Genomic DNA, 27,769 nt, shown 5'->3' with positions numbered 1-27,769 from the left:
GGTTATCTAGTCCAACCCCCTGCTCAAAGCAGGGCCAATCCCCAGACAGATTTTTACGCTCAAACCACTGAGCTATCCCCCCTCCCCCTGAGCTAGCTAGACATAGCTGAGCCCACCTTTGCTAGAGAAAAGATATAATGGGCCATTTACAGCAGGAAAGAGGTTCAGAGGCCTGCTTCAATAGAACAAGCCTTTGATAAGTGTTTGGAGACCAATAGAGTATTGTGTACAAAAACCCTTCCCACCACATCTTGCTGCTTGTATTCTAACCAGCGTATGATCTCTTACCCATGTGGAATAGAGCATGTGTGTGCAACAAGAGCTCATACCTACCCCACTACTTCAAGATGCCACTAGCCTAATGAAAGGACTGGACTGGATCATTGATTCTCTTAATCAATAAATCCTGTTTTCTTTCAAAAATAACATTAGTCTGACAGAATCATTGCTTCCAGCTGACTTATTTGAGCAGAAATAATTAGGCCAAGCTAGAAAGAGCTGTTCCCTGCCACTGGTTTTCAGAACTCTTGTTTTTCCAGCCTTATGAAGCCATTTCAGAAGTGACAGGTGAAATTGGCCACAGTCTTCTAAAAGACTTCACTCGTAGTTGATGTAGCATTATTATAGCCCTAATTGGGTTTTGTTAACGCTGAAATGAGAAGGGGACAGGGAGAAAGCTCTGACAGACAGAGCAAAAATTGTGAAAGCTGCAGTTTACATGCTGAGGGCCAGGTTCTGAGTGCAAATACGTCGCCACTGTCTCCCCGAACACACACAACTTTTTCTTTTGAGATGCAACAATATGTAGTGTTTATCCAACATCAGGATTTGGTCCTAAAGTTAATCAATGTATGTTCAGAAAAATGCCACTGCTTTTGCATATAACCGTCCCAAAACACGCCACATTTTAAATCCATCCCCTCTGGCCTGCTGGTATTAAGTACTGAAGGAGGCAAGAGGCGAATGGGAGAAAGGTTTAATGTCGCAATATTGGTTGTATTTATAAAACCCCATAACATTCAGCTACTAATGTGAGCAATCAGGTTGGGGCACCTTGACGGTTTTGTGGAGAACGATACTGGTTTATGCCGTGGCATATCTCCCTAGGATGTTACTCTTTCAGGATGTGTGTGGATGGAGGACTCGAGTAGGGCAGTTGGGGACTGATAACTATTTAAAACTTGCCACTGCTTTTTTTTGTAACATTCATACTACAACTTTAGCTTCTCATCTGCTATTGAGATTTGCTCAGGTGTGTAGTGTGGAAGTAACCAAAGGAAAACTACCATGAAGTTGCTTCATGTTCACACTTGTGTGAGTGTGTGCCCACAACAAGGGAGCCCAACTACCCGACCTATTAATACAAAATTCATAACTCTGGTGAGAGATTGGGTGGAAGTTTGGGGTCCATGGAGAGTGCGGGATCAGTTCTTTAATGCTACTTAAAATAAACTTTTATACGCTGCACCCTTTTCTTGTAATTTTTTGTCTCTATTCACAAGTTTTTAATAGCCAAACATCACCTATGGGCTGTGCAGAAGTGACCTATTCTATTCTTCCCATCCAGTGAGCCAGATTTAAACCTGGTCTAATTGAAGTTAATGGTGTGGCCATTGCATTATCCCTCACATGTCTAGCTAGTCAGCCTCTAGGATTCCCCTCACCTAGGGACTAATTCTCCAGTCCTTGCTCACATGACCAATCCCATGCAAGTTAATGGCACAGTGCAGATGACTAAGGTCTGCCTGATTGGGCCTCCTACTTTGCTGGCTGCGCTCATCTTGTATTAGGATCAATATGGTAGAGAAGTTGCAGTGACTGACTTTTAATTCTGACTAGTGAAGCATACCGTTACAGATCCTGATCCTGCAATAAGCTCTGCTTGGGTAGGCCCATATTTATTTCAGCAGGGCTCTGAACAGACACAAGGGTCCATCTGCACGAAGCTCATTGCCCCAGACAGGATTGTCTTCTCTTCAAGCATACCTCAGATGCAGGTCATTAACTCTAGAAGAACATGAATGAGGGTACCTCAAAGACTAGCGATGTCCCCCTTGGCTAACAACTCACTGTAGAACCATTTGTCTGGACTTGCTATAATGATTGTATGACAGTCTTGCCATGAGGTGTGCCCCCAGCATTTATTAGTTACATAATTGATGCCCATGTACACAGTTCTTCTCAGTAGTTCACCACGTTATGTAGCCAATCCAAAACTATGTATTCTGTATTTTAGGTACAACCGAAACTGCCACTCCTGAAGATTCTGCAAGCAGCAGGTGCACAAGGTGAAACCTTCACATTGAAAGAGGTGAGCCCAGGACTCTACTTTGATGGTTAAACCAAGAAAGTAGTTGTAATAATGGTCAGTTAACGGACGATTAATGTGCCACCTTGTGAAGTTTACATCCAGGACCTTGAAAATGGAAAATTATTTTATTATGAATTCCTAAAATGCACTGGATTAGGAATTGGGAGAGCTGGGTTTTCTTAGTAGTTCTGCCACAGATTTGTGTTGTGGTCAGGATCTCCTCACTGAGTCCTCGATCCTGCAAGCTGATTGGTGGGAGTGTAGCCTCACTGAAGTCAGTGTGGCTCCACTGGGACCCGTTCAGGTAAATCATCTTGCAGGATTGAGAACATAGGGCCTGGAAATCAGTGGGTGCAGAATGGGTCCTTGAACTCCTGTGCCTTAGTGCCTCTATCTGTAAAATAGGGCTGCTTTATACATGGGGATATGAAGACTTTTTTGAGCATAATGGCTCAGAACCTCAAAGGTATTTAGAATCCTAAATCCTATTGAAATCAATGGGAGTTAGATGCCTTAATATCTTTGTGGATCTGGGTCAAAGTGCTTTGAGATCCTCTGATGGAATCCCTATAAGAGTGCAAAATATGAATGAAAATTATTATATATCTTGAGAATCCAGAAACAGCTTTAGGAGAGATGTAATGGATAGCTGCACTCTTGAGAGATTGTCAGAGACGCGTTGCAATTGTTTTACTATCATTCATTGCTTGAAAGTTCTTAAATTGTACTTCAGTTGATATTTTCTCTTAAGTTTCTTTTGAAACGTCTTGTCAGCTAAACCTAAGACACGCTGTGAATTCATTTAAGATTAAAATGCAAAATGTATACAAGATTAAAAAAATGACACTGTGATTTACAGGGGTATCCTGTCAGCAAAGAATTAAATGTGGCTGTTTTTCATTATGAATGTGTCAGATATTCCCGCAGAGCTGTGTGACTTATTTTAAACTCTTATACATTTAAACAACATATTTAGAGTCTAAATTTTTTTGCAAAAACAAGTTGAATGCTTCGAATGGGGCGGGGGGAGGGGGTGTTTAATTTTAAATGCAGGCTGCTACAGTACACCGTAGGCATTCCTCTTGAGTGAATAGAAGTACTGTTAGCAACTTCTTTGGTTGCATTTATCTTTGTTCAAGTGAGACCTCTTTTGCTTCTAATCAGGTGTCTAGTTTACCTAAATATCCTCTTTGTAGCCAGTTCTGTAGCCTTAGTCCTCAAGGGACATTTTCTATAGCAAAGGAATCATTTTCTCCCCGCACTTCTGTGTGGTTCTAATGCAAAGCATCTTGCATCTATGATCTTTGCTCTGTACCTGTGCCAAGCAAGTGGTCTCCTCCCACTTAACTTCGGCCTTCCTTCATGTTGAGTCACCATATTTTCTTGCCCTCCCACTTTCGAGAGAGAAGACAGTTGAAGACACACTTTGGTGGTTACAGAGAAGTACCAACTGTGTAGCAGGGGCCTGGCTGCATTGCCACTAGAGAACAATCTTTGGGTCATTCTGAATAGCTGTTGTTACTATGTAGGATGTCAGCTGAGCCTTTGACCCAGCCGGCTGGGTTCTAGTTGGCTGAGAAGGAGCCTGTGCATAGATTATAAATAACTTAAACCTTGTCCTGTTCTCTGTTGTAATCTGAGACAGCAAAGAGGGTTCTGGTTTGTTTGCTGACATTTTAAGTGGCTGGGATTAATGAAGGAGCGTCAGTGGGTAAAATCTTTCCATTTAATTCAATACTGAAGTTGGAGTTATTGTAAATTGGCCAAGACTACACTTCCCTTTTTTGATGGATCACATGGAAACTAGTGCTTTGATTAAATGCCAGAGCCAAATCAACTGCACTTGAAGTTACCGGAATATCGGTTCTTATATAGTGCAAAAAACAGCATCTCATTTTGGGAAACTCTGGCACCGTCTCGCTAAACATTTTGATGGTGCAGAGGGTGTGACAGTTTACCCCATAAGGGGGGGGTGCTTATAAATGTATGTGTGATACAACTGGAATAGGGTTTTACGACATATGCCATGTAACATATCTATGTAAAGGTTATGATCTACTGGTTATGTTCATCCTAGTTGTATGCAGGCACCATTTATGTGTTCAAAGTTATGTATACTGGCTTGATTTCTAAGTAAGCTTTGTGAGGCATTTAGTCAGCTTCTTTAGGAAGGAATTTGCAAGGTTAAGTACCTGATCAGGAAGCATTTGGGGAACAATGCGTCTTGGAATGCTCCAATCCCCATAAGAAGTCTTCCTGAGACGTACAAGATACCACATGGACAATAGATTCATAGATTTTCTGGGACTGGAAGCAACCTCGAGAGGTCATCGAGTCCAGTCCCCTGCCTTCATGGCAGGACCAAATACTGTCTAGACCATCCCTGATAGACATTTATCTAACCTACTCTTAAATATCTCCAGAGATGGAGATTCCACAACCTCCCTAGGCAATTTATTCCAGTGTTTAACCACCCTGACAGGAACTTTTTCCTAATGTCCAACCTAAACCTCCCTTGCTGCAGTTTAAGCCCATTGCTTCTTGTTCTATCCTTAGAGGCTAAGGTGAACAAGTTTTCTCCCTCCTCCTTATGACACCCTTTTAGATACCTAAAAACTGCTATCATGTCCCCTCTCAGTCTTCTCTTTTCCAGACTAAACAAACCCAATTCTTTCAGCCTTCCTTCATAAGTCATGTTCTCAAGACCTTTAAGCATTCTTGTTGCTCTTCTCTGGACCCTCTCCAATTTCTCCACATCTTTCTTGAAATGCGATGCCCAGAACTGGACACAATACTCCAGCTGAGGCCTAACCAGCGCAGAGTAGAGCGGAAGAATGACTTCTCGTGTCTTGCTCACAACACACCTGTTAATACATCCCAGAATCATGTTTGCTTTTTTTTGCAACAGCATCACACTGTTGACTCATATTTAGCTTGTGGTCCACTATAACCCCTAGATTCCTTTCTGCTGTACTCCTTCCTAGACAGTCTCTTCTCATTCTGTATGTGTGAAACTGATTTTTCCTTCCTAAGTGGAGCACTTTGCATTTGTCTTTGTTAAACTTCATCTTGTTTAACTCAGACCATTTCTCCAATTTGTCCAGATCATTTTGAATTATGACCCTGTCCTCCAAAGCAGTAGCAATCCCTCCCAGTTTGATATCATCTGCAAACTTAATAAGCATACTTTCTATGCCAATATCTAAGTCGTTAATGAAGATATTGAATAGAGCCAGTCCCAAAACAGACCCCTGCTGAACCCCACTCGTTATACCTCTCCAGCAGAATTGGGAACCATTAACAACAACTCTCTGAGTATGGTTATCCAGCCAGTTATGCACCCACCTTATAGTAGCCCCATCTAAATTGTATTTGGACAATGGCTTCTGCCTGTAAAGACAGAGTCATGCATGGACATATGACTTGCCCAGGTGACTCCAGAACTCCATCTTGGAGCTGGACTTTGCATAGGAGTGAGGAGAGGGGTCTCCACCACAAGAGAAAGTCTATTTAAACCTGTGGGAGACCCCTCCATTTGGTCTTCAGCTGGCTAAAGAGAGAGCCACCCCACCCCCCAGAATACTTGGAAGAAACTGGAACAAAGGGGTGTGAGTGATTGCTGGACCCAGGCTAAAAGGAGATTAGCCTGTAAAAGGGAGTGCTCTGGAACTGGTGAGGATCTTATCTGTATTCAGTGTTTGATTAGACATAGATTTGCGCATTTTATTTTATTTTGTTTGGTGACTTACTTTGTTCTGTCTGTTACTACTTGGAACCACTTAAATCCTACTTTCTGTATTTAATAAAATCACTTCTTACTTATTAATTAACTCAGAGTATGTATTAATACCTGGGGGAGCAAACAACTGTGCATATCTCTCTATCAGTGTTATAGAGGGTGAACAATTTATGAGTTTACTCTGCATAAGCTTTATACAGGGTAAAACGGATTCATTTGGGTTTAGATCCCATCGGGAGTTGGGCATCTGAGTGCTAAAGACAAGCACACTTCTGTGAGCTGTTTTCAGGTAAACCTGCAGCTTTGGGGCAAGTAATTCAGACCATCGGTCTGTGTTGGAGCAGACGGGAGTGTCTGGCTCATCAAGACAGGGTGCTGGAGTCCTGAGCTGGCAGGGAAAATAGGAATAGAAGTAGTCTTGACACATCAGTTGGCAGCTCCCAAGAGGGTTTCGTTGATCCAACCCATGACAGAGGGAAAATGGGGACTAGAATGTGATCTTTACTTGTATTTTGTAGATTGTATTTCTCGAAACATTCAAAAGGGGGGACCTCTCCTCAGAAGAACTTCCCAAGAGACTATGCCAAACTTTTTTTTTTTTTTTTTTTTAAAAACCTGCTTGGATCATGAATCTGGCTCAGATAATAACCAAAGTATACCCTGATATAGAGAACAAGGATAGCCTACAGCTTTACTGGGATTTGGGAAATCTGGAGTCAAGTCCTGGCTTTACCACTGATTCATTGTCAGTGTCACATAGTCACAGCACCTCTCTGGGCCTCAGTTTCCCCATTTGTAGAAGTGTCAATATCCCCAATGCTTGAGATGTATGGATGGAAGGCTCTGTAGAAGGGTGACGTCTGTCCTAGAATGAGGTGGTTCTTCACTGGCACCGTGTCATGTCAGCTAAAGGAAGTGTAAGGTGGAAGAAAGAAATGGAGCACAAAGCCCGGGAGACCTTGCTGCTTTATACTATACCCAGATGTACAGACACTGTTTTCCCAACCTATGTATTATATAATTTTTTTTAACATTAGCTTTAATAAAATTTTCAACTGCAGATGTAACTAATACTATCTTACGTACCCACAGGTCATGCATTACCTGGGACAGTATATAATGGTGAGGCAGCTATATGATAAGCGGCAACAGCACATGGTGTATTGTGGAGGGGATCAGCTGGGAGAATTGCTGGGACTCGAGAGCTTCTCTGTGAAAGATCCAAGGTAGGAAGAGATGCAGCTTTGCAGTGTGCTCACGAGGGCTGGTGGTCCACTGTGATTAGATATTGCTGAGGCAGGGGACCCAGCTACAACATTGTTCCTTTCTGTGATGTAGATGAGACCTCAGTGGTCCACTAGCTTATTGTTAGTGCTTTCGAGTGTCATTTGGCATGCCTGAATTTGATTGTATCTGCTTGTAAGGAACAATTCTGCACTGTCTGGGTGGTGGACTAGTTGGTGTAACAGGTCTTTCTGGCTCTAACTTCTGTAATTCCCAGTCCCTTGTTTCTCAGTTCAGCAGGGGCTTGGATTGCTATGGAGGCGGTATCTTCTGCTTCTCTGGATGTAGGGGAGAGGGCTCAAGTTTTGTAATCCCAATCTCTGAGGCTTTTATTAAAGGGAAACTTTACCTTGCCATGCTTGTTCATTTCCAGAGACATTTGTGTGTTTTATCAAAGGCTTTACCTGCTCTTTGCCAGCCCAGCATTCTGACCTTTTGAAGGCCTGATGCTAAACTTGTGCCATGAATTAATTTCTGTGACGGGACCCCTGGGGTGTAGCCTGGGACTGTGGGACTGCTGTGCCCCCTTTAATTCTCCAGTCTGGGCTGTCTCTCTCACTGCCTTGCTAGTGACAAGCAGCAAACCCCTCCAGGCGCTGTCATCACTCAGCACAACTGCATGTGGAGCCCCACACCCAGCTAGATTGCATGAATGCTCCCTGAGCCTCTCAGGAATTAAACAGAGAAAGTCACGAGCCAAATCCCCCCAGCTCCCAGCCTGGTACCTCAGGAATATATCGTCTTGCACGGCTCAAGACGAGCCGTGCAAGTTTATTAATTGGTTCACCACTTCATCGATGGAAAGTGGATATACACTAGCCTTTGTAAACCTGAGCAGATTTACCAAATACTTACTGGTAAAGATAAACAGTAAAACAAGTTTATTGACTACAAAAGAGAGATTATAAGTGATGGGCAAAAAGTCAGAGTTAGTTACCAAAAGAAAAGAAAATATAAGCACACAGTCTAAACTCTCAACCCTATTAGACTGGGCAACATCTAGATTAAGCAGTTTTTCTCACCCCACTGGATATTGCAGTTCATAGTACACAGGTTTCACCCTGGAAACCTGGGCCAGTCTCCTCAGTGTCCTTGTTGCTAGTTGCAGCATAGGTACGGGGGAGGAGAAAAGCCGAAGCATGGGACCCCTATGTTCTGTTTGACACCTTAGTCCATGTGCTTGGAGAACACAAGTCCAGGCATGTCTGGGATCATTGCTGAGTCACTAGGCAAGGTTGAGCAATTGCCCTGGTGTGGCCTTGTGCAAATGAGTCATTGCATTGTAGCTCCCTTGCTCGACAATGGCTGTTGATAGTTGTTCAAAACCCGCCCGGGCATTGGTTACTTTTCCTTTCTGTTGTCTCTGGGGAGCTGCTGATTCCCCAACTTACAGCATGTTTTAGTGACAACCATACAACACAATCTCATTACTTCATATGCACTAATGATGTACATATTTAGATAGAACAATGGCTTTCAGCAGATCATAACCTTTCCCCTGATACCTCACATGGCATGCTTTATATGCAGTATCACAATTTATATATAAATGAGAAATATGGGGGTTACGGGGTGCTCCCCCGAGGTATAGAGTGTCACAATTTCCATGCTAGCAAAATGACTGATGTAAGACAGCAGACTGCAACTGGGGTTGACAGATTACAACTGCTTAAGCGAGAGCTCTTGAATTCAAAAAGACCAATATCCTGATATGAAAACAAATGACCAAGAAGAGGTTATATTTCAGATAACTCCTACAGTCTCCAAAAGGGGAGAAGTGGCTAGGGGAGGGGAAAAGTCAGTGCGTTTTTTACGGTGATTATATCAGATGATATTTCAGATGAAGGCCTGCTGCACACCATGGGCGATTCTGGGCCAATAATGTTTGCCCCACCTTGGGAGCTCTGCTGAAGAGGAGCACCTTTAAATTACAGTTCATAAGAGTTACATTAGGAGAAGCTGTCTCAGTACTTTCCTTACAAGGCCTTCTCCTGGCCAGTATTGCCCATTTAGAGAGCTGCACTGGCCGCCAACAAGGAGGTTGTTGCTGCTTTCTTCTGCTGCATAGCGGCTGGAATGGAGGATATTAGGAGGCCTGGGGCAACTGGGAGAACAAAGTCACCATGAGGAGAGGCTATCTTATTTTTTGCTGTGGTTGCACTCACTAGTCCTCTTTTCCTTGCAGCCCAGTTTATGACATGCTGAAAAGGAACCTGACTTCTGTTACTATTACAGGTAGGTTTGTCTAGTACAGCCAAGTGAATTCAGTACAATGTTAATTTAATTGGGGTAAGTAATGATATGTAGGAAAGAAAAATGTTCCTTGAGTGAAAAACTGCTCGTGGAGGCTTTGTAGGGGCACACTCTGAGAATACATTAAAGTCATGTGTGTGTCTGCAAAACAGTTCACGTGGTTGGAAATCAATTAGCCCTTTGCCTGACATGCCAGTGTATGGCTGGAGCTACACCTCAAAAAGCAGAAGACAGTTTATATCCAGAGACACATCCTGGAAACTGACAGGGTTAAATGCTAGGTGTGAGTGAACTGGCTTGGCTAAAAATACCCCACTGAAACCTTTGCTCATCTCTCAACCTTTGCTAAGCTACAAAATGTTGAGTGATCTCCACCTGGCTCCCTACTGTCGCTTGCATCTATACTTTGTGATCTTAGTTAGGACTACTCATAGAGGTGTTGGAAATCTGACATGATGACCTATTCCCTTAAATAATCCATTCCAATGTCAGAGGTCTGAATACCTGACTTACCCGCTCAACATCACTGTTACTCTTCCAGCTCATGGGGAAAGCTGTCAAATCCATCCACATAAAGAAATTCAGTCACAAGTTGAAACAAATGTTGTTGTTGCTAACCTAGTCCCTTGTGGTTGTTTTCTCCCGATCTACCATTCAATTAGTACAGCTGTTAGTGTCTACTCAGTAGAGAATTCATACTGAAATAGCAAGGTGCATGAGGTCACATGCCATACTTCCTAGGGCTCTAAGCAGTTTCATACCAAGGACACAGTTTTCAGAAGGGCCTAGTCTATTTTTTGCACTAACAAGTAGTGGTGCATGCAAATTTAGAAGCCATTTCAGAAACTGTGGCCAAATACCGTGTAGTTTTCCGCTTTTCAGCCATGGTTAGTGTGCATCAGTGCTTCCGGAGATCACCCATTCCCATCTGTAATGGAGAACCTGCCTGAGCACTCTCTTGTCTAACCACCTACCTGTATCTGCAGAATAACTGTGTGAGTGCTAATTTCTATGGTGGTGATTCCCTGGCTTACCCACGAGCAGCATAAGTGGAAAGCAAAGAACCCTAGGGAAACATTTTCTCCTGCTAGCAACCTCCCCTCTGCTGGAGGTGTGTGTGTGCACATTTGTGTGGGTGAGCTTGTATTTGTTCATTCTGGTCATGGTGTAACTATTTTTAAACTTGCTAAAGGAAATAATGTTCCTTTAGAGAGTCGGTCACCGAGTTATACCGATGTGTGTGTGTGTGTATGTGTGTGAGAGAGAGAGAGAGGGAACAAAACGAAACAAGCTTGGCAGACTGATCCCTGATTTTGTACACCCAACTGTGAATTCACAAGTGTCTAGGAAAGATGCTTGTGGATTTATTAAATTTTTTCTTAGCACAGGGCAACTGGAAATAGGATTCCATAGCCTGTCATACTTCACAGCCTGTCCTACTTCATGTTCCATGAGAGCAATAAATATTCACTGGCCAGATTTCTGCTTCTCAGTGCCTCATTCTGCAGATTATCAAGGCTACTTCTGTAAAGTGCACTTATAGAAGGAAAAGTGACTGTGTGATAAGAACAGATCTCCTTAATACCTAGCTCTCATGTAGTGCTTTTCATCAGTAGATCTCTGTATTCAGCCTAACTGTTCCCTGTATGCCTGAGTCATACAGCTTCTACTTTAGGCTATCTACTTTCTTGAAATTTTATGTTCAGTGTTTTTATTTATGTTGTCAGAGACATTTTCCACCTTGAAAGGTGTTTTTCCAACCATTGTAAGAATAGTGTATTCTATATATAATATGTTCAGACAGAGCTAGACTTCATCATAAAGCCATTCTTCCTCTTCTGACACTGCGGAGCCAAAGCAATTATGGATGAGTGAGTTGAAGTCTCTTTTGCTTCAGGCAACATCAGCTAATCTCTGATTGCAGAATCTTTACTGCTGATGATGATGGAAGAGGCAGAAGAAAATGGCTGGATTTTCAGATTTGCTTTATTGGGCATTAGAAAAATCAACCATGGGCTTGTAAATAGAGTATATTTGATATGGACATGGAGTGGGAAAGAATATGGGATCCAGCAGTGTTGTTTTACAGTCACTTTTCTATCTATAACTGCACTTCACTGTGTCTTCATGTTTGTGTTGTGAAGTACAACAGGCATAGAAACCCAGTCCTGCTCTCCTAGAAGTCAGCGTTGCCATGGAATTAAAAGGGAGCGGGAGCAGTCCCTATATTTGCTTCTCCTCTGAGCCATTCCGCTCATTTAGCCTTTTCTAAAATACAGGTCTTCAGTTGAGTTACAGTCATTTTTGTTTACCTAATTGCGTTGGCTTTTAGCTTAGGCATAACTCCCCCCCCCCCAAAAATCTTACAGTCTGTGTATTTGTCTGCATTAAGTTGTATTGAGGACATGTACACTGATTGTGAATGCCCAGGGAGGAGCCTGCCAGGACTTGGACCTTCCCCTATTTGGTCTGGTTTCTTCTTTCTCTCTTCAAAATGACATCTCCCCACAGGCAGTCTCTGTGGCCAGTGAAAGAGTGTGTATCCACCAGGCATTTCCCTGCTGGCCTTGTTTTTCAGCATGGAGCTACTCTAGACTCCATGCTGGAGTCGCCACCTCTGCTGCTGCATTGAGCTTCCCTGCCCACAACCTAGCAGCTTGCAGAGGGAGGGCAGGCCATGTGGGGGGTGTCAGGATTCTTACCTGCAATGAGGTACGGTCTCCCAATGGCCACAGACACTTCCTACTCCCTAGTCCAGTGCCCTCTACATCCATAATAAAAATAAACAGTCCCCCTGTAATAGCCATCTGGGAATCGGCCAGCTGCCTAAACAACTGGAATCCTTTCTTCTGTAAAGTTCCACACGCCTGTCTGCCAAGCCTGGCTCGTTGGTTGCTTGCTGAGGGCCCTCTGTGTTGTGAGAATGGTTATTACCAGGGAAGGTTTTTTTCTTTTGTTTTACTTGCCATATAGATGCTGCACAGACTCTTGCTCTCGCAAAGGATCAGAGCGTCGATAATCCAAGCCAAGACCAGCTGAAGGTAAACCCACTGCCTGGTGGTTTCTTTTGTTGTACAGAGCGGCCCCTTCTCTGTACCTGTGCATGGTGGACTGCCAGAACTTTTTACTGCTTGACTGGTAGGTCTTCGCCTTCCTTAAAAGTTCTTGGGAGTCCACAGACCAGGGACAGAGTGACCCTTCTCTGTTCTCTTCATAACAGAGTTCCATTCTCTGGGCGCGTTTCTCTGGGATGTATCACTTCCTGTCCTCAGTCCCTCCAGCTTGCACTGTGTTTGGATTTTGTGTGTGTGTGTGTTGTTTTGTTTCTCCCATTCTTCAAACAACAGATTGAACTTCCTAAAAGTGTAAACTGGTTTTGCTCAGTGGGATCATTTTTGAAAGCTTCTAGGCAGAATCTGGAAACCTGGGAAAAATCTTTGTCTAGTCCTTACTTGTTTTGGGCATATACATGGGGATTAATACAGTCTGGAGTGTGGGGGCGGTGGGGGATGAATATCGCAATATTACTGCATTAAAGATGGCAACTTTTGGTCTCTTGCCAATCTTGAGATTTTTCCTGGGTTGAAAGTACTCCATGTGTGCTGATAATAGATCCATAGCAGCCTTCTGGAAAGGTTAATTCCTTGTGTTGTGCTCAAAAAACCTTTATTCTTCTATGGAACTCCTTGGTGTTGTACTGCAGCTGGTGACTCAGAGTGGAAGTGCTACATCCCCTTGTCCCTATAAGCTCTGATGGGCTAATGGGTGTCTTTTCTGCCTTCCTTCAAGCAGACTAGCACAGAGGGAAGCTCTGACACTGAGGGAATGGAGGACAAAAGTGATGCTCCTGCTTTGTCTACCTCACAGCTCAGCTATGGAAACTGCGAAGGTGAGTGCAAGTTGTTTCCACATTGAGGGGCAAGGACAAGCCCACCTACACATTTGTGAATACTGCACGTGGTGCTCTGCATGGCAGGAGCCGATCAGAGTAGGATGCTGGGAAACTAATAAAAATCCTATTGTGGAAAGTAATCTTCCAATGTCATGATTTTATGTGCAGAGATTTAGAGAACCATAAATATCTGCCGTAGGTATTGTATGTTGTACACGCTTTTTAGCCCGGATACTTGGCTCATAAATAAACAAACACTTGGAGGAAATGGCAGGTTAACGCCAAACAGCACATCAATCACTAAGCAACACCATCAAAAATCTTAGGTTATTTTAAATGCTGAAATTATACTTGTATCAATTTATCTTCCATGGGGACTTTGTCTTCTAATTAATTGGAATCAGACTGAGCTGTCTGCAGTCAATACCCGCAACCCGATCAGAGAACTGAATAACAATAGTGTTAAGTTTTGCTGTATTTTTCATCCATCCTCATAACTAGAAAATTCCTCTCTTGAAATTTGTTTTAATGTCTCTTGAGGCTTTCTTGCTAGTTCATTGGGATGCATATTCTGTGATACGGAGAGTTTGTTTCCTTTTCCCTCATTACTCCCAACTCCACCCTGACAGGGTCTGATGTTTTAAAACTGGCTTCTCTATTCGCAGGCTCTATTACTGGTTGGCCCAAATGAGGATGGGTAGATATTTACCTGATTGCAGGTAGAGGTGGTCCTTGTCTGTGCCTGCAAAACTGCAGGCCTGAATAAAGAGCTGGAGTGAAAGCTCTTTGGAAATGAGGCCTCCATGAGATTGGGGAAAAAAGGTTGAATTCCGTGGGCTAAAGTGAGGCAAGGACTGAGAAGACGGAAGATTCCCTTTTCTCTGTTTCCCATTTTGAAGAGTTTCTGGCTGGGAGCCTTCTCATGGAATCAAGGAGCACTCATTGCTGGAAATTGGGGCCAAATCCAAACCTGGTGTGACCAGATCTAACTCATCAGTTGAAGTGTCACTGTGCCCAGTTTATCCAAAGCTGAATTTGGCCCCAGTGTATTGTACGAGTTTTATTTGTGCACCAGGTTTCACAAGCATCTCCCTGTAGAGAGTGTCACTTAGAGCAGCGGTTCTCAAAGCCGGTCCGCCGCTTGTTCAGGGAAAGCCCCTGGCGGGCCGGGCCGGTTTGTTAACCTCCCATGTCCGCAGGTTCGGCCGATCGCGGCTCCCACTGGCCGTGGTTTGCCGCTCCAGGCCAATGGGGGCTGCAGGAAGGGCAGCCAGTATGTCCCTTGGCTTGCGCCACTTCCTGTAGCCCCCATTGGCCTGGAGCGGCGAACGGCGGCCAGTGGGAGCCGCAATCGGCCGAACCTGCGGACGTGGAAGGTTAACAAACCGGCCCGCCAGGGGCTTTCCCTGAACAAGCGGCGGCCCTAGTTTGAGAACCACTGACTTAGAGTCTGCAGTGTAGTGGTGGTGGCCAAGGGATGGTCAAGGGAATCAACGGGGCTGTACTCTGTGTGCGTGTGCACACATGCGCAACCTGTAAATAATGCACATGACTGCTCTGCTAAGCAACGGGAGCATCCAAAAGTATGGGAGGTGCAACATGCCAGTGTGATGCTGTAATAAATACAGCCAAGGGCTTGTTAACCTAGCTCAGGCAGAAAAGTCTGGAGTTAAAGATTCTGTAATACACAGTGTATTGGACTGGGATGGGTTTGCTGGTGCCACAAGCCGCATGTGCCTGTCATGACCTAGATTCTACTTGGCTTCTGCAGACAAAGACTTAATAGAAAACCTCTCAAAAAGCAAGAAGCCCAAACTGGATCTAGTATTTGAGGAGTGGGATGTAGCTGGCCTTCCATGGTGGTTTTTAGGCAATCTGAGAAACAACTACAAGTCTAGAAGTAACGGGTCAACAGACATACAGACCAACCAGGTAAATGGATACTTTCAACAGCTAAAGCTGCAGTGTATTCTCTCCCTCTCCACTCTTGTGTGGGTCAAGTAAATATTCCTGTAGTCATTTTTTTTCCCCACAGTTCAGAGTCTGTCCAAGACTTTCAACTTCTCCCTTCTATCTACCCCGTTAAGTCTTTTCATGAATGTAAGGTGTGCTTTGGTGTGTCTGGATAAAATGTCCCTGCTCCCCAGTGTTTTCTTCTCCATGCCAAAGTGTTGACTGTATTTCAGTGGTGCTATGTGCATATAGCCTGTGGGGTCATTGGGATCCTTTGGGATAAAAGTCACTAATATATAATGAAGATGTACGTAGCATGGTGGCTAGCCTGTGTGAACTGTTAACAAGGGGACTGAATTGTAGAGCGGGTCAGAAAATGGACACTTGTGAAAATTTGTCTCCATTTTTCAGCGTGCTCTACTGCATTGCTTGTCACCCCAAGAGTCACTGAGTGAGTTTGAGTGGGGAGAAGTCTGGTGTAAAAGAAGAGGAGAGCATGCATTAGGGCTGCAGTTATGCCCCCTCGCTCTTGTTGAGAGCACTGGAGTTCTGCATACCCAGACCTGTTGAATCACTAATATCCTAATGCGTGCATATTTTCCCCCATCTCCGTTTTACTAGGACATAGACACTGCCATTGTTTCAGATACTACTGATGACTTGTGGTTCCTCAATGAATCTGCGTCGGATCAATTCAATGTTGCCGTCAAAGTGGAGACAGTGGACTGTGAAGAAGTGGGGAAAGAGAGTGACAAAAAGGTATCTCCTAGTGATACACAGTACGGCTGTGTTAGCCGATCTAATTTATGTTGCAACCCTTTGCCATTCATTTGTCTTCTCCTTCTGCTTCTGTATTGGGAACAGGCAGTCCAATGACCAGCCAACTTTGTAAGCCTTCCTTAGTAAAGGAGTCCCCCTCAGTAGTCTCTGATGGGATGTCCATTAGAACCACTTTTCTCAGGTCTGGTCTATACTACCCGCCTGAATCGGCGGGTAGAAATCGACCTCTCGGGGATCGATTTATCGCATCCCGTCGGGACGCGACAATCGATCCCCGAATCGGCGCTCTAACTCCACCAGCGGAGGTGGTAGTAAGCGCCGCCGACAAAAAGCGGCAGAAGTCGATTTTGCCGCCGTCCTCACAACGGGGTAAGTAGGCTGCGATACGTCGAATTCAGCTACGCTATTCACGTAGCTGAATTTGCGTATCTTAAATCGACTCCCCGCTGTAGTGTAGATGTACCCTCAGAAGCTATAAGCTGTGGGGAGTCCTCTGTCTCTGCTCGTTTTGACCAATGGAAGTCATTTTTCAAGGCACACAATCGGCTTAAAATCACACTTCTGAATTTTTTCTCTACCACTAACTACAGCCATTACTTTAAGATTCTGCACTGAAAAAGATTAGAGGAAAAATATTTTTCTTATACTTTTTTGCGAGCACTTTGTGCACAGTCAGTTTAACAGTTTAGGCCTGATCCTGCAAACTTAGTCGATGGTCAACAAGACCAGTCACATGAGTAAAGTTACCCACATGCATGTTTGAAAGATGTGAAGAAAAATCCATGAACACATTTTTAGAAAAGTCATTAGTGAGATTTGCATACAATTCTAATAACTTATTTAATCTTCCCAGGTGATTGAGGTTACGTGTACTGATGACCTCGAGGAGTCTCAGTGCCTAAGTGACGACACAGATGTAGAAGCTGCCTCTGAGGTATTCATCCTTTAGCTCAATATCCCATGCTCTGAGTGTGCTGCGCCAGCTTGTCTGGCTAAAATGTACACTATTTGCTGTGCTAGGAGAATGTTCACTGTATCCCTTTCAAAAGCCATGATAAGTGCTCTGTAGCAAAAAAGTACATTCCCTTTGCTTGGTCACCTATATGAAGTTTAGGGGGTGTCTTTCAGTCCAGTTTGTTTTGAAAAGGTGTCGATTTAAATATGGACACCAGGATTGGCACGAAATGGCCCCCTTGTTGGCAGGCTGAAGAGTAGTCAAGCATTGAATGGGCCATGGAGACGGAACACCACTCACAGCAGAGTAGTCCCTTTAGGTGCAGGTTTAGGCAGTTTTGCTGGGCAGTGTGGGAGAGTTTGCACCTGCCTGTGCTGTAGCTGTTCCCTGGTTAGCCGATTCAGGGCTTTATTCTGTGTTACGCTAAGGCCCCTTTACATTGCCAGAATTGTGTAAATGGGAATCAGGCCCTCAGTGTCCGGCGCTGTCAAGCCAAGCTCTAAATTAATTAGAATGGGAAAAACAAACAAACCTGGTTTTGTTATGAGAGGTGAAAAATGGATGTGTTTGCCAACTCTGTATTGCAGTCTGAAAGGGAATCTGGGATATTATCCTTGGTGAAGATTCAGAAGTATAAATTAAGCCCCCAGTAGCCAATGAAATAACCAGATCAGAGTTAGTCATATCAAAAAAACATGCTGCTGCAGTATTCTGTATTCCAATCAGAGTTCCACTGTATCCTGAGAGCGCCAAGCCAGCTTCTAAACTGCTGGTTGCTTCAGGGTGGTCCCCAGGAGGGAGAGAGAATCCAGTTGTCACTCTAAACTGTTTTAGTTGCTCCTGTCACGGTAGCATCTGGGTGCTTCACCATCTTCAATGTATTTATCCTCAACACCCCTCGATGGAAGGGCAGTGCTGTTATCACCACATTACAGATGGGGACCTGAGGCAGAGAGAGATGAAGTGACTTGTGCAGGGTGACAAAAGGTGTTTGTGGTGGAGCAGGAATTGAACTTGGGTCACCCACAGCCTAGTTAGCCCTTGAACTACAGATCCATCCTTCTTCCCCATTTCCCCCTTCAGTTTCTGAACCATGTGGAAAAGAATTGTCCCTTTTGACTCTTCTCCAAGAGACATCCTGCTATGTTCTATCATCTGTGCTCTTTTTCCCCCAATCTTTGCAGGCTTTCTTTGGAGGGTTTTGCTGTATGTCAGAAAACATATATCACACTGTTCCTTGCAGCTGGCAGAGCCAAAAAAATTTTGAGCACACTTTTCTAGACTGTGCTGGCTTGACAAATTGGATTGTCCCTGGCATAGGATAGCTGAATTATAGCTCTAAACTTGAGCAGCCATTGCCCTTGGTCTATAGGGTAATCAAGTACGCCACTATCAATTGTATAGATCCAATAGATGGTAAATAATTAATGATTCTGAGAAATACACTTCTAACCAATTCAAGGAGCTATCTACCCTTGAATTTAGAGTGGGGCACTTAAATTTCAATAAACTGCACAGAATGAGAACTTTACTTTCCTCCAAAGATATGAAGGTTGAGAGGTGAGAAAAGACTAAGTAAACTCCTAAGCAGAGGGCATGAGTCTGTAGGTGTTATGGGCAAGGTGAAATGTTTCTGAGGCTCTCCAAGTTGCCGCTGTGTATCTTGCATCTGCTAGTCTTGACACGCTGCCATTCTTGATTACTCTTCTTTGCTGCTTCCTGCACATAAAGGAAAGCAGCCTTTGCAAGAATGCACTGACTTGCTCTTGTTTTTGTCTACTCCATTCATTCTTCAGGACTGCTGGCAATGCACCAAATGCAAGAGGTTTAACTCTCCAGTCAAACGGTACTGTTACCGCTGCTGGGCCTTACGGAAGGACTGGTACTCGGATTGCCCCAAACTAGCTCATTCTCTCTCTCTGTCCACCATTGATACTATTCAAGGCAAAAAGGATGATGAGGGAATTGATGTCCCAGACTGCAGAAGGACCGTGTCTGCTCCAGTTTGCCGACCCAAAGATCTGTACACAGGTGAATGCGAGTCCCATGTAGACCCTGGCAGCTCTATGGAGTCCCTGGGTTTGTCACAAGAATGCAAGGACCAGGAGCCACAGATGCATTTTGGTGAACACAAAAAGGAAGAAGAAGTAGAATGCCAAGAGAATATCAAAAATTTGTTGAATCCCTGCCTTCTATGCCAGAAGAGGCCGCGGGATGGGAATATTGTCCATGGAAGGTCTGCTCACCTAGTGGCTTGCTTCAAATGTGCGAAAATGCTGAAGAAAGGGAGATTGCCATGTCCAGTGTGCAAGAAACCGATCCAGATGGTGATCAGAATCTTCACGGGGTAGCTGTGCTGCTGCAAGGTGCTTCAGGGACTTAAATGGTAACTAGTCAGGGGACAGCTGCCACAAGGTTTAGTGTCTATGGTGCTACAAGGGAGGTTAACCATATAACTCAGCTAAAGAACAGGGGTCCCAAACTCACAAAGGAAGTTGAGGAATCCCCTTAATGAAATGAAACAATGTTCGGTTTTTAGTGTCAGTTTACGTTCCTGGGGACTGACTGATCTGTCTGTAGCATCTGCCCCAGGTTTTAGAATTTCTAAATCCTTTACTTTCCAAGGTTTAGAGATGATGATTTCCCCCGGATGGTCTTGTTTTCATAACTGATCCTTGCAGAAGCCCGATGGTTAATAAATAAATATGTAATTCTGGTTGGTTGTATGCTCTGGAGTAAGCTAAACTCTGTGCAATACCTGAAAATAGAAAGCACAGGGGTGGGAGGAGAGTGTGTCTGTGTGTACACATATGTACGCTGGATTCTCCAAGGATCAGCTCTCAGAAGAGTAATGGAGAATGGGGGTTACAAGACTTCTAACTCTCTGCAGTATTTTGTAAGATCGGATTGAGAGACTTGCCAAAATCCTTAATGAAAAACAAACCTCCCCAACTTTTAATCAATATGTAAACCACCCTGTATGATTTAGCAATCATGCAAGAGCAAGGTGAGGTCCCTTTTAATTAAGATACAGTGTTGGGGGCCAGTTCCTCAGCTGCTGCCAATCGGCACAGCTCAGTCAACTCAATGCTAATTGACACCAGCTGAGGATCTGGCCCTTCGGTTAGGTGTGCACTTACAGCAGTTGTGCGTGTATATACGAGCATTCTAATGCTCATAATTAGCCCCTCATGCCTACAGCTGTTTTAACTGCATCCCTACCTTTTTTAAGCTGTCTTATCATTTGAGAAAAGTCTCTATTTAAAGTGCTGGCGAGATTCACTAATGACGAATGTGCAATTTTGAAAAATAAGGCATTTATCTTAGTGCACCACCTGACAGCTGTTTTATCTAAGGAACTGTTGCGTGGTGTTAGTCACATTTGGACACTCTTCAGTTTGATTTAGTTTCTTATAGGTTTTAACGCGTCTCAGAATCCTTCTGTGGTATTCTTATCTGCACAGTGCAATAGAGGGTCCATTGGCCGCTAGAATTTGTAGTTTTAAACTGTTGGTAAAATTCTTTCTTAAAGAGCACATCCTAGGTATCTGCCCAGATCTTTCTCAACCCCCATCTGCAGGAAGGAGCTCCAGGGGTTGAAGGCTGCCTCAAGGAGAGCATCCTCTCTTGTCCCTTGTGGAGGTTGATCAGGGTTTCCCCATGTGGAGAAGGCTGTGGAGTGCCTGTCCTCAAACCTGGGGGATCTGTAGGGGATCAGGGTCATTCACATTCCAGTGGACCCACACTACCAGAGATTCCCGCCTACAGCCACAGCTACCCTGGGGACCCCCGAGGGTTTGAGTAACTTCCACTGGGCTGGTGGAGAATCACTGTGCAGCCCTGTTCTGCTCTCCTCTGGCCTCCCCTGTCTTGATCCTGTTCCCCAGCATGGACCTCGGACCATGTGCAGAGGCATCTGCAGGGTCCAAGGGGAGGAGACAGTGCTATGAAAGCACACGATCTTGCCAAAGGCAGGGTCTCCTCCAGGCTAGATCAAGCCCCTATAGATCTATGCATATCAGTTGGCTGTAAAGCCGGTATAAAGCCCTTCTCCTGCTGCACTTTCCCTTCTCTCCTGCAGCGCTATAGCCATAACTACAGCTCACTATGTGGAGTGAATTTACTTACCCACATCCCTCCTCAAAGCACACACCCCTTTGAGCACCTTTGCTTTATTTCCCTATTATTTAAAATAAATAAAAACCTAGAAAAATAAAGATGGCCAACACCTGTTAGATCCCATTTAGCCCAGCACTCCCTGGCCACCACAGGGTTGCTCTCAACAATGTGTTATCCAAGGCTTTGTCCAGGCCTGTTTAAAATAGTTCTAGGGTGGACTCTTTGTCACTTCTCTGTTTTGAATACCAAGAAATGTGCATTCGGTGTAGCGGCTCAATACACTGGGAAGCCGTAGTTCTCTGTCAATAGAATACACATTGTGGGGTTGCATCTTCTGCTGTGAAGATTGTGGTCTCCTCCAAAGAGGTGGATTATTTGATCTACCAGGTGTTTACCCTCTAACTATTAAGATCCACATACCTACCTTCTGTCTATCCAGTGCAAGTTGGATGGGGATTCCTATTACTTGGGCCACCTAGACTGCCCTGTCTCTAGCATGTGATTTGGGGAAGATTTTGCCTCCCCCTTCTGAACCATCACTGCCAGTCATTGCAACTTGTGCTGTACATCATAGCCTTATTGCCCAGAGTTCCTGAGGGTATACAGTTCAGCTGGGCCTGAAAAGCTGCAGGAGGCTTTACGTATTCACAAAGAACTGTAGTTTCTTCTCTAGCTACATTCCTTTTTGATCTAGTATTTTTATCGTAGTCTTTCTAACTCCCTTCATCTCCCTGGTAGACACACAAAGCAAGTACAGGCACCCCCCAAGGTTCCTCAGAGCAGCGCTTAGCGCGCTGCTACTGAAGCAGCTCTTTCTCCAAAGTTTCAAATGGGAAGGGAGGAGAGAATATATAGCATGGACTGATCAGTACCCTCTTAGGGCTGGTCCACACTGGGGCGGGGGATCAATCTAGGAAATGCATCTTCAGCGACGAGAATAGCGTAGCTGAAGTCGACATTTCCTAGATCGAACCAAGTTTACTTACTGCGGGTCCACGCGGCGCAGGCAAGCTCCCCCGTTGACAGCGCTTCCTTCTCTCGGCGAGCAGGAGTTCCGCAGTCGACAGGGGAGCGCTTCTGGGATCGATTTATCGCATCCAGATGAGACGTGATAAATCGATCCTAGAAAATCGATCTCTACCCGCCGAATCGGGCGGGTAGTGTGGACCTAGCCTTAGCTATGTTCTTTGCAGTGGCTCTCTTCTGGTTTAATCTTGAGCTTGGGAGGAGGAGAGGGGAATGGATCTCTTTTCTGTGGCTATAATCCAAGCTTTTCCTCTCTCCCTATTGATTTGTGGCTTTTAGTTAGAAAGCGCTACTACTGGGTATAGACTGACCACAGTGCCAGTACTGGATGTGCTAGCTGACTAGCAGTACATTGGTTGCTAAAAGTGAGCAAGTCTAAGCAGAACTGGGAACCATTCCATGCCACTAAATACTTGATACTCTTTCAGGTGGTTCTCAAAGCAACTTCTTCCTTCTCAAGTCAAAAACCAGTCTTTACCATATGTGCTCAAGCCAGCTGTGAGTCTACATCTGCCGGGGAAGGTCACAAAACCCAGCAGCACCAAAACCACATTGAGCGTATTCTTCCTCTGTAGGGACATTGGAGGAGATGGGATGTGTGGGATCAGAGCTATCACTGCCAAAAGCACACCAAACCTGTTGGTGATTCTGCAGCTATGTTGACTTGACGTTGTTTTACTGTGTGATGATTACTGTGTCTGATTTTATTTGCTGTACATGTACAAATGGGATGAGTTTTGTTTTTAAACCACAAGTTAAGCTGCAGTGCACCAAGTTGCAGTTTCACAATATTGTTTTGCAAACAGGCCAGATCACCGATGGGTGTAAATCAGCATAGCTCTATTGAAGTCAGTGGCGTTATGCTGACTTGCACCGTTGGGGATTCTGGCCCCATATCTGAAGCGCACTTGTTGCTTCCTTGCTGAAGGGTCACTGAAATGAAGCTGACGCACCTTAGCCTTCCTTTGGGCCATAGTAGATTTAGCAGGGTTTCCTTATAATAGTACAGAAGTGGGAACTGTTAGTTACCAGCTAGCTGCCTTCCCTTTCTTTGGATGTTTGTGCGCTCGGCAAGGTGGATGGTTGGACGTAGACCTGAAAGCACATCTTCTGGATACTGTGAATTTTGTTTTCCCTGTTGCCTCAAAAAGTGCATTTTGTTAAGGGTTCTGTTTGAATAGTTTTCAGACCGAATGTGTTACAAAGTGTGTAGTCTATGTTGACCAAAAAACCTGAATTACAATTTATTGGGGATATAATATCCTTACTGAAACCCTATTAAGATGTGTAATATATACAAAGCTTGAGATACTTACCTTTATTCAGTGGCTAAGAGTTATAGGGTGGCTAAGTGGAAATCCCCTTGTGTCAAAGGAAAGCCACAATGAACGTTATACAGTTCGGAGATTTATTTTTATTCTGTAGCAAATATAAGAGTAGTATTTCAGAAGCATCCGCTTCTTTTTTGTACTTTTGCTTAAGGGTATGATTTTTGTCCCATGAAATCGTTATACTGGTGCAATGCCTAGTGTCGATGCAGGTATACCAGTATAAAGGTACCTTAGACTGGTGTATCTTATTCCTCTTCCCATAGATGCTTACACTAGTGTAACTGTGCCTACACTAGAGGTGTGTGTTCACTACGAACGTCAAAGCGTTGCCGCAGCAGTGCTTTAATGTGGCTGTGTAGTCGCGGCCCCAGCACTGGGAGAGAGAAAAAACCACTCCCATGAGGGGAGTAGCTACCGCGGCTCCCAGCACTGGTGCACTGTCTACGTTACCACTTTACAGCGCTGAAACTTGTTTTTTTCACACCTCTGAGCGAGAAAGTTTCAGCGCTGTAAAGTGTCCGTGTAGACAAGGCCTCGGAGAGTTGTATAGCTATATATCAGTATAGTTAGAGTGGTACAGACAAGCCCTAATTCAATCAGAGCTGCCGTTTTATTGACATTTCCTAACAGGAAGTCTGTTCTCATGCCTTAGTTGCCAAGACAGGACCCAAAGTATTTCAATAAAACACCTAGCTCTTGTATAGCTCTTTTGATCTATAGATCTCAATGCGCTTTAAAAGGAAGTCACCATTTTACAAATGGGAAGCTAATAAAGGCACCAGAAAGTTAGCCGCCTAAATCCAGAATTAGGCACCTTAAATCAGTGCCCTGATTTTTCGGAGCTGCTGAACACCTGGATCTCCTGTTGACTAGCGTGTCAGTTGTGAGATACTCAACATCTCTGAAACTCTGGCTCTTTAGAGCGGGGCCCCCTTTTGGAGCCCAGGCTGGAAAGTATTGGCCAGGGAGGATAGCTGAACATATGAAAAGCAGTCCAGTTGCCTGACGTCCCGTTACTAAAAAATAATTGCTTAATGTTATGCATGTTAAACTACTATTAATACATTTTAAAATAATACAACTGCTTTGAAAATGACTCCTGCTCCCATACATTCCCTGTGTCCCAAACTGTCATTCAACTTTCAAGGTGGCAGCTTCCTCATTCATTCTTAACTGTTTGTATTCAGACTGTTTACAGATTATTGGTGATGACCTTTCTCTCTAATAATAATAAAGTGCTGTAAGAGCTAAGGTGCTGTGCAAGCAGGAATCCTTCCAATACCCCCGTGTACCTATCTGAGAAGGTGCTTGAAGGTGGCTGAAATATTGTGTGGGTAGCAGGATCATTTTATGCTCTTGAATAACAATAGAAAGACCGATTCCCTTCCAGAAAAGGTAATTTCTTACTAAATCCCCCAAGCACTCTTCCCCCGTTTTGCACCTAAATGTATTTTCATCCAGGAAAAGTGAAATATCTATGGAATACATGCTCCCTACTTATAGCCTAAAGCTCACCAAAATATTCTATTTATATTTGCACTATTTTACAATGCTTTGGTCGAACTAAATTAATGACTTGTTTGTTTCCCATGCAAAATAAACTTGACACTTGAAATCTTGTGATAGGGTAACTTAGAAGGTTTAGTTTTTAATTTGTACTGTGTTTCGGCAAAGCTTAAATAAAACCTTTGTTACCAGTATAGCAACCTCATTTATTTCACTTTGTGTGTGTACATGTGCAGCTTAACAGATCAATAAGAAATCTTCAGCAGCTCAAGACCTCCTTGTTTTCTATGAGTAACTTATTTGCTTGTGACTGTGGGAGACGGAATGAGAAGATCTTGGAAACAATTGGACTGGACTAGAGCAAAGTGTAGAAAAAGCACCCTGAGACTTTCTATGGTACAGAGTACCATTTAGATAACTGAGGTGATTATGGCTGGTTAGGGCAGGGATTCACATCTCAAATTGGTAACTTTGTTGAATACTGTGGAGTTAGACCAGATTTATATCAGTGTAATTCAGATCAGAGTCTGGTCCTGAGCCTTCTGAGACAGAATGGAGTGGGGAGAGAGTTTTGCCTAACCTGAGATGTTAGGAGCGCTGTTCATTTGTAAGTGAGTGGACATGGAGGAAGCTTAGATATCTGAAAAGAAACATACTCCTCTATAGAACATGGCAATGTAAATTTCACCTAACTAGGTATTGGGAAACCTATTCAGCTTCCAACTCTACAGTAAAACTGGCTTCACTGAGTGACATGAGTAGAGTTTAACTGTTTGTGGGACATGCAGTCCACTGGATTAGGGTTATCTCCTATTCCTGTGAGTGTAACTTGGTAAAACTATAAAGACACTAGTAGACATCATGTGGGTTTAGTAGAGAGCCAAGGGGGAGGTGAGGTAACATTTTATTGGACCACCTTCTGTTGGGGGGAGAGAGACAAGTTTTCAGAAAGAGCTTGTGTAGCTCGAAAGCTTGTCTCTCTCACCAACAGAAGTTGGTCCAATAAAAGATGTTACGTCCCCCCCTTGCCTTTCTAATATCCTGGGACAGACCTGGCTATAACAGCACCACTGTGCTTTTATTGTGACATGATTATAATTTGTGGTAGCATCCCTGCTGTACTTTCCAGACATTCAGGAAAAGACAGTCCAGTCTAAGGACAGACAGACAGGTGTCAGGGAACGGGAAAAGCAAGTGGGACTCGTGTTACACAAATTAACCAGATGCGCACACATATATATACACACTCAACTACGTGTGTTGTGTCAAAAACTCCTGGGGGTGATTTATCACTAGTCACTGGCCCAGAAGGAGATGCAGCTTCATCATAAACCACAGATGGAATGCTCCCTACGAAAAATAAATGCAACTGGTGTTGGTGAAAGGTGGCGGAATAAAAGAACTGGAGACAGTTCTTTAGCTGTGGGATGATGGAAGCTTGCCTAAATCATACCGTGCTCTGTCCTCTGCCAAAAGGACCACTTCCTGGGGGTAAAAATATAGTTCAGATGCCTTATTGCCATTTAGTCATTGACCATTGCCAGGAAGGGAGCTTTGCAGTGTTGGTTTCCTAATGAACACTTGTTGGTTAACAGGCTATGACCACCACCAATTTCAGGCACCAAACAGCTGTCAGAGAGCAGTAATTGTGCTCACAAACCAGCGATTGACAAGGGAGAGCCTCTGGATCTCCATACTCAATCCACTTGCACAGTCTTCTACCTAATGCAGCCTTTTCTGCACTCTGCCAAGAATTTTATAAGACTCTGCTTGCAGCCTAAAGCAGGACCTTCAGTGGGAAGATAAAAACCCAAGCTCTGTAAGGGGCCTTCCTGCCTATCTCCGGAGGACTCCTCACAGCCCCGTGTGCACTTCTGGTCAAGAGAAATTGTCATTTTACATGATGGCAAAAACTTCTCTGCTCTTTCTTGGCCCCCTCCCCCCACAGAGGGTGGGACACTGCCCTTAACCTGTATGCAGAGCTGCCGTTGACTTTTCTGGCAGTGTGTGGTAAGAGAGAATGGAACCATTCTTAAGTAGAAATGCCCTTCCCATCTGCTATTGCGTCTGCACCTCTCTTCGCCAGGCAAATCACACTGGACTATGCCTGCGTCATGTTCTTTTGCCCGTTCACTCTGCCCTTGCTGTGGACCCTACACACCTGCCACCAGTGACCTCTGTTACTTGTAAACAATACCCTGAATAGTCCTTAGCATTCCTGTTTCCCCTAGCTCCATCAGCTTTCCCCGATGAGGAATTATGCAGCAGCACACTCCTCGTGTCTACAGCTGTCCAGATGTTTAGACCAGGCTGGCCAGAGGCAGGGAGAATCGATTTCAGAGAACATGCGTCAGTTCTGTTCCCCATAAGCTATGTTCTGCTGGTGAGATTTCTCCTCCCCGTCTCTACCTGCCCCTGGTTGAATAGCAGCTATCTGTCACCGGAGAGCCCCGCGGACAAAACAGATCCTCTCTGTTTAAAATGAAGCGAGAAAATTTATTAGAGCGAAATGGAATTGTTCACCTCTCCATTTGACTTCTGTAGGGGAGGACTTGTCAAATAGATGCATCCAGTTCCTTTCCGTGTGCTCACATCATGTTAAGAGCAGCCAAACAACTGG

The 27,769-nt window shown here is 44.2% G+C and overlaps 1 protein-coding gene across 6 annotated transcripts in view; it reads left to right on the top strand.

Annotated features, from left to right (window-relative positions):
• Positions 1-25,343, top strand: part of MDM4 (MDM4 regulator of p53) — a 34,727-nt gene extending 9,384 nt beyond the window's left edge. The window contains exons 3-12 of one of the 6 annotated variants that reach the window (XM_034767236.1): positions 2,237-2,311; positions 7,143-7,276; positions 9,520-9,569; positions 12,561-12,628; positions 13,377-13,476; positions 15,251-15,411; positions 16,054-16,191; positions 17,066-17,146; positions 18,964-19,553; positions 22,741-25,343. In XM_034767236.1, the coding sequence (XP_034623127.1) occupies positions 2,237-2,311; positions 7,143-7,276; positions 9,520-9,569; positions 12,561-12,628; positions 13,377-13,476; positions 15,251-15,411; positions 16,054-16,191; positions 17,066-17,146; positions 18,964-19,518 (1,362 nt within the window). In that variant the 3' untranslated portion in view covers positions 19,519-19,553; positions 22,741-25,343. Of the gene's footprint in view, positions 1-2,236; positions 2,312-7,142; positions 7,277-9,519; positions 9,570-12,560; positions 12,629-13,376; positions 13,477-15,250; positions 15,412-16,053; positions 16,192-17,065; positions 17,147-18,963; positions 19,884-22,740 lie in introns of those variants that run through there. The other 5 variants (XM_034767235.1, XM_034767237.1, XR_004645362.1 and 2 more) reach the window with 5 other exon arrangements.
• The last annotated feature ends 2,426 nt before the right edge of the window (positions 25,344-27,769 follow it).

This window comes from Trachemys scripta, chromosome 4 (assembly GCF_013100865.1).
Source record: "Trachemys scripta elegans isolate TJP31775 chromosome 4, CAS_Tse_1.0, whole genome shotgun sequence".
In the NCBI taxonomy this organism is placed as follows: Eukaryota; Metazoa; Chordata; order Testudines; family Emydidae; genus Trachemys; species Trachemys scripta.
The sequence above is the reverse complement of the archived record's forward strand: the minus strand, read 5'-3'. Positions and strand labels throughout refer to the sequence as shown.